The 9,511-nt window shown below is 48.2% G+C and overlaps 1 protein-coding gene across 1 annotated transcript; it reads left to right on the top strand.

Moving 5' to 3' along the window:
* The first annotated feature begins 607 nt into the window (after positions 1-607).
* Positions 608-5,990, top strand: ACTC1 (actin alpha cardiac muscle 1). Its single transcript, XM_036247680.1, has 7 exons — positions 608-784; positions 1,371-1,521; positions 2,668-2,992; positions 3,665-3,826; positions 3,952-4,143; positions 4,942-5,123; positions 5,661-5,990. Exons 2-7 carry the CDS (start codon positions 1,393-1,395, stop codon positions 5,802-5,804), a joined length of 1,134 nt encoding a protein of 377 aa, XP_036103573.1. The 5' UTR covers positions 608-784; positions 1,371-1,392; the 3' UTR covers positions 5,805-5,990.
* Positions 5,991-9,511: the final 3,521 nt, after the last annotated feature.

The raw sequence follows: 9,511 nt of genomic DNA, 5'->3' as shown, positions 1-9,511 counted from the left end.
GGCTCCTCTTAGCCTTTTCCCTGGCCAGCCCCTGAGCCTGGCATGGGTTGGGGACTGAGGTGGCCTTGGTTAAGCTCAGCTTTCTGCTCCAGAGAGGCCAGCCCCAGCTCCTGGAGTCAAGCCCTCCAGGCTGGAGGAGACTGGACCAGCAAGGTGCCCTGTCCCGGGTGCCCCTTTTCTGGCCATCCAAATGTGCTGCTGTGGTGCCCTTTGGGCCCATGAGGCCGGCCAGGGCTCTGCTCCTCCCGCTTCCAGTACTGGAAGATGAGAAGCTGCCGTCCCTCCTCCGCTGCCCTGGCCCAGCTGTCAGGACCCCTCAGCAGAGGGCAGGGTGCCAAGCCTTCCCGCTTCTCTGTGGCTTATTGTCTCTCAGGCTGGTCGGGCTAAGGAGCAACCAGCCCACAACACACCCAGGGATCGCCCCCACCCAGGAAGGGGGAGGGGTGGGCTGGCGTCACGCAGTCTTTCCCCGGCCCCCGACCCCTCAGGCCTGCCCCTCCCTAGCTCCCTATTTGGCCATCCCCTGGTTGCCCCCTCCCCTTCCTTACATGGTTTGGGGGCCCCTGGCTGATCCTCTCCCCTGCCCAGGGCTCCATGAATGGCCTCGTTGCTCCTCAGTGGTGCAAAGGCGACCAAATAAGGCAAGGTGGCCGACCGGGGCCCCCCACCCCTGCCCCGGCCGCTCCAACTGACCCCGTCCATCAGCGCGCTATAAAGCAGCGCGCCCGGCGCCCGACACCCAGCGCCTGCCGCCGCCGAGCCGAGCCGAGCCCGCCCGCGGACGGTGAGTAGCGCCGCCCGCCCCGCCCCGCCGCCCGCCCCGCCGCCCCGTCTTCTCGGAGCCGGCGCTCCGGCCGCTCCGGCGCTTCTTTCTTTTTGTAAGAAACCAAACTTTTCGACCTGATTCTAACTTCTTTTGTCCTGGGGAGTCACGGGAGAGGGGCACGCGGAAGGGAAGCCCGCAGCCCCCCGCGAGGAGTGGGGGGCGCAGTGTCCCTGCGCTTTGTCCTCTGGCCGGGGCTTGGGCCCGAACCAGGGCGTCGATAAGGCCCGAGTGGGTTCCCGGTTTGTGAAAAGGCGACAATGTAAAGGGCTTGGGAGGACCTGGTAAGAGGTGACTGTCCTCCTTACACCTGGGACAGAGGGCGAGCCCCCTGGCCTGGGAGCCTGGGAGCCTGGGTCGTTTCTCTCCCTTTCTCTACAATCCCCGCTGCTTCCTCCCACCCCTTCTTTTTCTGCCACGAGGGGGAGAGAAGTGGCAGGTGTCCCCCGTCCCCAACCCCTCAGCTGTGTCCCCTCCTCCCGGGCGCGGAGACGACTAGCCCCGCGTGCGCTGAGCGGCCCGGGCCGCCCCCTCTCTCGGCTTGCAGACCCCGCTGAAGCTGTGCCAAGATGTGCGACGACGAGGAGACCACCGCCCTGGTGTGCGACAACGGCTCCGGGCTGGTCAAGGCCGGCTTCGCGGGCGACGACGCGCCCCGTGCAGTCTTCCCTTCCATCGTGGGCCGCCCGCGCCACCAGGTGAGCTTCCCGCCCGCCAGGTGGTCTTGAGGAGCAGTTCCCAGCCCCGCCCACCCCCGTTCCTGCCACTTGTTCAGCTCAGCGATCTAGGAAAGTCTCACCTGAGTCTCCTGTTTCATGAACTACTCAGGTCGAATACGTTCAAGATGATTTAGCTTCAAATCCAAGCCAAGACGAGCGGTTCTCTCACCCTCCATCCAAGAGGGTGTGAAATGCGCGTTTTCCCACTCACTTCAGGGACGCAGCCCTCCAAGCGTCCAAAGCCCTGGGGTGAAACAGCAGCAGCTTCTCTCCTTCACTCCCGACCTGCATTGTTAGTCCTCAGTGTCTTCTCCACTATCTTTTGTACACTTGGCTTTGCTCCGTTGGCCTCTCTTTTCAGTCCTGTTTAAAACATAATATAACTTCCGTCAACCAACCAGGAGCCAAGCCACATTCCTCACTCTTGTTAACGGCCAGCTTACAGGGCTCCCAAAAGATGTAATCCATCTGCTTACTGGCTGGTGCATTTTTAGAAGCCAGACGTGACAGAGTCAGTGAGTGCCATGGTGATAGTGACACACCACCTTGTTTATGAAAAGAAATGCCACCCTCTCTGGCCTTGCCACATGCCTGGTCAGATAGGCTGCCAGAGAGGAGTGTGTCCCTCAGGGCTGGGGAGAGATGGCCCAGGCAGCTCTGGGCACGCTGGGTTTCACTGGCAGGGCGATAGTGGCATATCAGCTCATCTCTACTTGATGAATGTCAAATCTTTTCTTAGGAGAAATACAATGTGTCATTAATTTAGTCATTTCACAATGTAGTCGTTTATATTCTAGTTGACATGGGTGATGAGCTTAATAATTTAATGAAGGCATTATGGTATTTTTAAAATGAGGGGAGGCTCTACTTCAGTGAAATAGCATTGTTCATTCCCCTTCCCTCGGTTATATTCTAAACAATAAAATTATACCTTTTGGGGGGGGGGGTAAAAGGTACTAGATTGGTTTTAAGTGATATTTCTAAATTGGGGTAAAATCCTATTATTTGTTATTTCTATTCTTTATAAAGTATTCCTTGATGGGCAGTTAGATGTAAATTTATAAGGCATCAATTATATTCCTGACCTGGTGGAAGCTTGATCGTACCATCTTTTTCTTCTTATAGGGTGTCATGGTGGGAATGGGTCAGAAGGATTCCTATGTAGGTGATGAGGCCCAGAGCAAGCGAGGTATCCTGACTCTCAAATACCCCATTGAGCACGGCATCATCACCAACTGGGACGACATGGAGAAGATCTGGCACCATACCTTCTACAATGAGCTGCGTGTGGCCCCTGAGGAACACCCCACTCTACTCACCGAGGCCCCCCTGAACCCCAAGGCTAACCGTGAGAAGATGACCCAGATCATGTTTGAAACCTTCAATGTCCCTGCCATGTATGTGGCCATCCAGGCAGTGCTGTCCCTATATGCTTCTGGACGTACCACAGGTATGTTTGGGCTCTGGGGACAGTCACAGATTAATCACATTCCCATCATTGACCTTGCTGTGAATCAGTTTCCCCAGTTGAAAAGGAATGACCCCTTCTCTCATACTCCATGGGAAGATGTCGGTGCTAAGAGAGAAAGGAAACTGTACTACCCGGGGGTTAGTTTCAGAGAACACGTATTTCTTAAGAGCTGAAAGAAACTATGTGATGTCCCATGATGAGGCTCCGTACAATGTATCTGTCTGGAATGCAGCAGTCACTGGTTTGTGTTCATACCATCACAGCCCCGGGGCAAACATCACCAAGGAGAACCCACATTCCCCCCAGGGTCTAGTCAAAAGAGAGAAAAACATGCATAAGTTAGATGGGAAGAAAGAAAAACATGCCTGGATGCTTACATAATGTGCTAATGGCTGATAAAAGGGACAGTCATTTGAAAGTGTCCTGGGGAAATTTTTCTACTACAGTATTTAAAAGGATGAGCTATGGCTGGCTTCAGATTGAGCATTCATTATGCTCATTTTTATTCTTCATGTGTCAGGGATCTAATTTTCTCTGGATCCACGCCCAGTGCTAGTTTCTTTTATCCATGATTCGAAGTAGGCGTCGACATGGCTGGAAGCAGTGGAGTCGTTAGAGATTTACCATGTTCTTGTCTGTTCCCTCTGACAGGCATCGTTCTGGACTCTGGGGATGGTGTAACTCACAACGTCCCCATCTATGAGGGCTACGCTTTGCCCCATGCCATCATGCGTCTGGATCTAGCTGGTCGGGATCTCACTGACTACCTCATGAAGATCCTCACTGAGCGTGGCTACTCCTTTGTCACCACCGGTGAGTGAGTGTGTCTCGTGTGCTACCACATATGTCTGCTTCTTCCCTTCACCCGCGAGTCCGTCTGCCTCCCACAGTTGACTTCATTCTTCAGAGCTTGACTGTGATACCCTTTATTGCTGCAGCTGAACGTGAAATTGTGCGTGACATTAAAGAGAAGCTGTGCTATGTTGCTTTGGATTTTGAGAACGAGATGGCCACAGCTGCTTCTTCATCCTCCCTGGAGAAGAGTTATGAACTGCCTGATGGCCAAGTCATCACCATTGGCAACGAGCGCTTCCGCTGCCCCGAGACGCTCTTCCAGCCCTCCTTCATCGGTGAGTTGTAGGGTCTGGTGCAGAGGCACAACTTTTCCCTGCAAGTCTTGGGAGGTCCCAGAGGGAAATCTATTATGATGAAGAAGGATGAAGGGACGGGACCCTTGAGTAAAAAGAAGTCATAGCTTGGAGTCCCACACTGTTCAGTCTCAGGTTCTGATGACACATTAAAGAGATGGCCATCACTGTTCTGTTGCAGTGAAATGACAAAGCATGACACACTGACTTCATATCAAAAGGAAGGATGAGTAGTGATAATCCATATCTGCAGGAAAGAGACAATTACTCAAGGGTGCTGATTTATTCAAATAAGCTTCATTACCAAGTAGATGACCTTCCTTTTAAGTTACTCATTGTCAAGTGCAACAGCAATTGCACTCATAGTAATAACTGGAGTGACATTTATGTGTCACCAAACATCTTACCTAAGGAATGATTTGTGGGAGGACGCTCGTGAGAATCTTATTTTGGTCCATAAATGAAACTTGCATGAATTTAACTCCAATGTGCGTCCTGTCCTTTTCCAACCCGTCTTCATACATCTGGTGGATGCCACAAGTGTTCACTCCAAACAGGTGCTAGACACAATTGTTCATTTCCTGGCAGTCTGTTGTGGACCAACTGTGAGCACTTTTGGAGACACCTGTTCCGCAGATGCCTTCAGTGTATCTTATAAAGGAACATATGTTTCAGAGACAAATGGTGACAGATTACCAACACAGAGGAGTCCTGTTCTCACCCCTCCACCCTGGCTCCCTGGCCTAGTGCACTGTGATTTTTTTTAAAACTTGTTCCTAGGTATGGAATCTGCTGGCATCCATGAAACAACTTATAATAGCATCATGAAGTGTGATATTGATATCCGCAAGGACCTGTATGCCAACAATGTCTTATCTGGAGGTACCACCATGTACCCTGGGATTGCTGATCGCATGCAAAAGGAAATCACTGCCCTGGCTCCCAGCACCATGAAGATTAAGGTAAAGAACTTCTGTGCCTGGGGCGCCAAAGCAGGTCATGGTATTCCAAGCAGAATGCATTCCTGACTCCGCTCTCCTCACGCTTGGCTTCCTGTCTACTAAAAACTTTACCTTTTAGCTTGCTAGCACTTTTTCTATAACTTTTCTAGCACTTTTCCCAAGATAGGAGACTTTAAAAATGCTTTCAAGCAGTGGATAAAAACAATTCTTTGAAGAAAAAACAAAACAAAAATAAGAACAAAATCTTTGAACGCATTTTAAAAGTCCCCAACTTTGGGGCTTTTAGCTTGTTGCCACATTGTACTCAAGTTCAGAGAAGTGGGAAATTCAGTTCTGTAAAGTCTTTGATAATAGAAGTAACAAAGTAGAGGAAGAGTTCATGAAACTTGACTCAGCCATATTCATTTGTGGTTTGCAGTACCTTCCATCACAGTGAATACATAGCTAATATTTTTTCTTTGAGGCTCCCCGACATGTGGCTTGCTCTGTTGCTTGGAACTTCAGAATCCCCTGGAAGTTTTTATTTTCTTTCCGCAGATTATTGCTCCCCCTGAGCGCAAGTACTCTGTGTGGATCGGGGGCTCCATCCTGGCCTCCCTGTCCACCTTCCAGCAGATGTGGATCAGCAAGCAGGAGTACGATGAGGCAGGCCCATCCATCGTCCACCGCAAATGCTTCTAAGGTGCCTTCTCTCTTAGTCTACCTTACATTCAGGATGACAGTATTATGCTTCTTGGAGTCTTCCAACCCCCCCGCCCCATCTCTCATCAACCATTGTACAGTTTGTTTACACACGTGCAATTTATTTGTGCTTCTAATATTTATTGCTTTATAAATAAATCAGACCAGAACTTGCAACCCACAAAAGCCTCTCTCACTTCCTTTTGGGGTAGGCTTGGGGTACGGCCAGCGTGTGAGTACTTTAAGCCGTGAGCTCCTAGACTGACAGCTCCGGCACCGTGTGCAGTGTGACGTCATAGTCCCATAAGGGTCGTCAGGTGAGTGTGGCATTTTGCTGGGAGTTATGGCACTAAAATTTGATTTTACACTTTGGGATAGAATCACGAACCTATTTCATATCTGAAAAGTAGATTAGGTTTAGGTTAACAGGTGCAAGAAATGGAAGATTAAAATAATTCTCTAAGATTAGTGTCTATGAGTGATATTGAAAATTGTTGTTTTTGCCTGGCCAGTGTGGCTCAGTGGATTGAGCGACGTCCCATGGACTGAGAGGTCCTGGTTCGATTCCTGGTCAGGGCACATGCCTAGGTTGTGGGCTCGATCCCCAGTAGGGAACATGTGGAAGGCAGTCAATTGATGTTTCTCTCTCACATCGATGTTTCTATCTCTTTTTCTCTAAAAAAAAAAAAAATCAATAGAAACATATAAAAAAGAAAAATATTGTTTTAGCATATGTTGCAGCTGTTTTGGTAACTTTGCAGAAATCATAAATACATTGGTAGTGAAAAACTCAAAGGTTATATTATGTAAATTAGCTTAAATTCTCAATTCTTGGGCTCATCAAGTTGTCTTCCGGTGGGCTGTGCACGTCGGCGGGGAGACGCTAATGCCGCCGACGGTTGAGCCTGGCAGGTCCCTTCCAAATGCCCCAAACAAGGCGGGACTGCCGCACGGGCTCCAAACAGACACGAGGGAGCAGGTGCCTGACACCCCTGCCTAATCAGGGACTAACGTGTGGGACAGAGGTCTGCAGCCTCTTCATTCGTGGGAAATCTTGGGATCTTGGGTTCAGTGAGTTAAGGCTATGAAGTCTTCAGGAGGAAAAGGAGCGGAAAGCCACACTATTCCTATTGCTCCGTGCTGGGCTCTGCGCTCTGTCTTTGAGGGGCTCACATACACTCCACATAAACCCCCAACGTGTGCGGCTTCAAGGAGACAGACTCGGGTCTGAGAGAGTGGTTAAGAAGCAGAGAGGTGAGGTGAGAAGGGAGAAGTCTCAGCAGAAGGAAACGGGGCAGAAGCCAGCATACAGGGAAGTGCAGGGCAGGCTGGGGGAGCTGAGGAATTGTTAGGAAGTCAGTTTGCCGAGGTAGCCTTCAATGTCATTGCCGAAGTTTAACATTTTTTCATTTTCGGACTCGGACATCAATACAGTGATGGCAGGGGTGGGGGTGGAAGTGGTGAGGAGGGTGTCAGGCGGGGGGGACATCTGTAATAAAAAAAATTAACTAATTAAAAAAAAATCAGCCCTGGCTGGTTTTGCTCAGTGGTTAGAGCATCAGCCCTTGGACCAAAGAGTCACGGGTTCGATTCTGGTCAAGGGCACGTACCTTGGTTGTGGTTTGGCCCCGGCCCTGGTCGGGGTCGTATGGGAGGTGACCTGTTGATATGTCCCTCTTGTATAGATATTTCTCTCTCTCTCTCCCGCCATAGCTCCCACTCTGTCTGAAGATAAATGGGAAAAAATATCCTCAAGTGAGGATTAAAAAAATGATAATAAGATAAATAAATAAATAACTTAAAATTATTTTTTATTTTCAAATTAATTGTTAATAAACTGTTAGAGCATTCGGATGGATTTAATTAAATTTTTATCTATTAACGAGGGAATCAAGACAGAGATTAAACAAATGGTACAATGTCAAACAGCTTGTTTGTGGAATTCCCCAGACAAGAACTCAGATTTTCTGAAATTCAATCTGATGGTGCGTCTAAAACCATCTTCAGTCATAAAACTTGATGACTAAAGTTTAAAACTGAACTTATAAATGTGTAGATGTAAAACTTTAGACATGGCATCAGAGTAACCCCATTCTATCACACATCCTTTGGGAGTCTGAGTTAAATGTGGGGTATGGACCTGGCTGGTTTGGCTCAGCGGTTAGAGCGTTGGCCCATGGACCAGAGAGACCCGGGTTCGGTTCCCGCTAAGGGCACGTACCTTGGTTGCAATTTGTCCCCGGCCCCAGTTGGGGTCATGTGGGTGGCAGCCAGTCTATGTGTCTCTCTTGCATTGATGTTTCTCTCTCTCTCCCTCCTGCTCTATCTGAAGAGAAATGCAAAAATGTCCTCAGATGAGGATAAAAAAAAAAAATGTGGGGTATGTTAGGCTCATCAGACAGTTTAGTAAGTTGCCATTGTCATTATCATTTGAAGTTGTAATTGCGTCTATCTCGTCCATTAAAAAATATCTCTTTTTTTTAAAAAAAAGTATTGATTCTAGATAGAGGGTGGGGGGAGAAAGAGAGAGAAACCTCGATTTCTTGTTCCTCATTTATGCACCCACTGGTTGCCTCCTGTATGTTCCCTGACTGAGGACCAAACCTGCAATCTTGGTGTATTGGGACAATGCTCAACAAACCGAGCTACCCAGCCAGGGCTGAAAAATATCTCTTGATCCTTAACTCCAGGCCAAGCAAGATAGTAGGTACAGGGAACATAAAGATGGATCAGGGCCCGCTTTCTGTAATTTGAGAAGCTCAGAATTTAGAGTTCTATATTTAGCAAAGCTAAATGAAAGTTTTTCTCTGCATTAAAGGTTAAATAATGAATATAAAAAAGATATAAACTTTATTGTAGATTTTACTCCGCCCGCCCCCAATTGTATCCTGTAGACACAGATAAATTTGGCTTAAAGCTAGGTTTCAGCCAAGGACATAGACTTGGGGCAAATGTGGGGAGATATGATTCAGCCAGGTTCTGTGTCTCTTTTTTTTTTTTCATCTCTCAAATTGAGTACAATATGCATTATTAATTTAACCTCTAAATATAGTATTAATACTTTCAGTTTAGGCAGCTGACTGGGGTATCCCTGTGGTTCTTTCTCTGGGTAAATGGAAAAAGAGGGTATTATCATTTCTACTTGAAAGGAGAAGTTTTAGAACCAGCTTTCAGAAGTGGTAAGCATACAGATTCTTGTTTTATTCCAAAGTTTCCTCATCTCTGCTTAATGATGGCATGTAAGATGACCCGTCCCGCAGGTCGAGCAACGAGGACTCTAGAGAGGAGTGAGGATGAGGAGGGACAAGAGACACGAGAAATGGAGACAAGACAGGGTTCTGATCAAGTCTCCTTTATTCAGGGGAAATCCACACAATATATAGGGCAAGAAAAACAGGGAGCACCTTTTGTCAAGCACCACGCTTGCCTGAAGCAATTCCAGGAAATACCACAAAAGGAACAAAAGGTCAGCAAAGACTGGCTTGTTGAGTAAATGGTTACTTAAAGAAATGCAAAATGCAGAGATAAAGAAATGCAGAATGCAGAGATATTCTGCCTTGGGGCAGGAGATGGCAGAGCAGATTTTAACAAAATGGATGCCATGCAAAAAGTCTCCCACAGTAAGATATTAGAACAGCTGAGCCATCTAATAATTGTGCATAAGGAGGGTACTAAGGCAACAGTCTTCCTTAAATCCACCTTCACGT

This window comes from Molossus molossus, unplaced genomic scaffold (assembly GCF_014108415.1).
Source record: "Molossus molossus isolate mMolMol1 unplaced genomic scaffold, mMolMol1.p scaffold_m16_p_1, whole genome shotgun sequence".
Taxonomy (NCBI): Eukaryota; Metazoa; Chordata; class Mammalia; order Chiroptera; family Molossidae; genus Molossus; species Molossus molossus.
This window is presented reverse-complemented; position numbering and strand designations above follow the sequence as displayed.

Bases quoted from the DNA above. Each gene is read 5' to 3' on its own strand.
- ACTC1 (XM_036247680.1), top strand. From the start codon at position 1,393: ATGTGCGACGACGAGGAGACCACCGCCCTGGTGTGCGACAACGGCTCC. The intron at 3,827-3,951 runs GTGAGTGAGTGT...TTATTGCTGCAG, and splicing joins CTACTCCTTTGTCACCACCG to CTGAACGTGAAATTGTGCGT. The intron at 5,124-5,660 runs GTAAAGAACTTC...TTCTTTCCGCAG, and splicing joins CCAGCACCATGAAGATTAAG to ATTATTGCTCCCCCTGAGCG.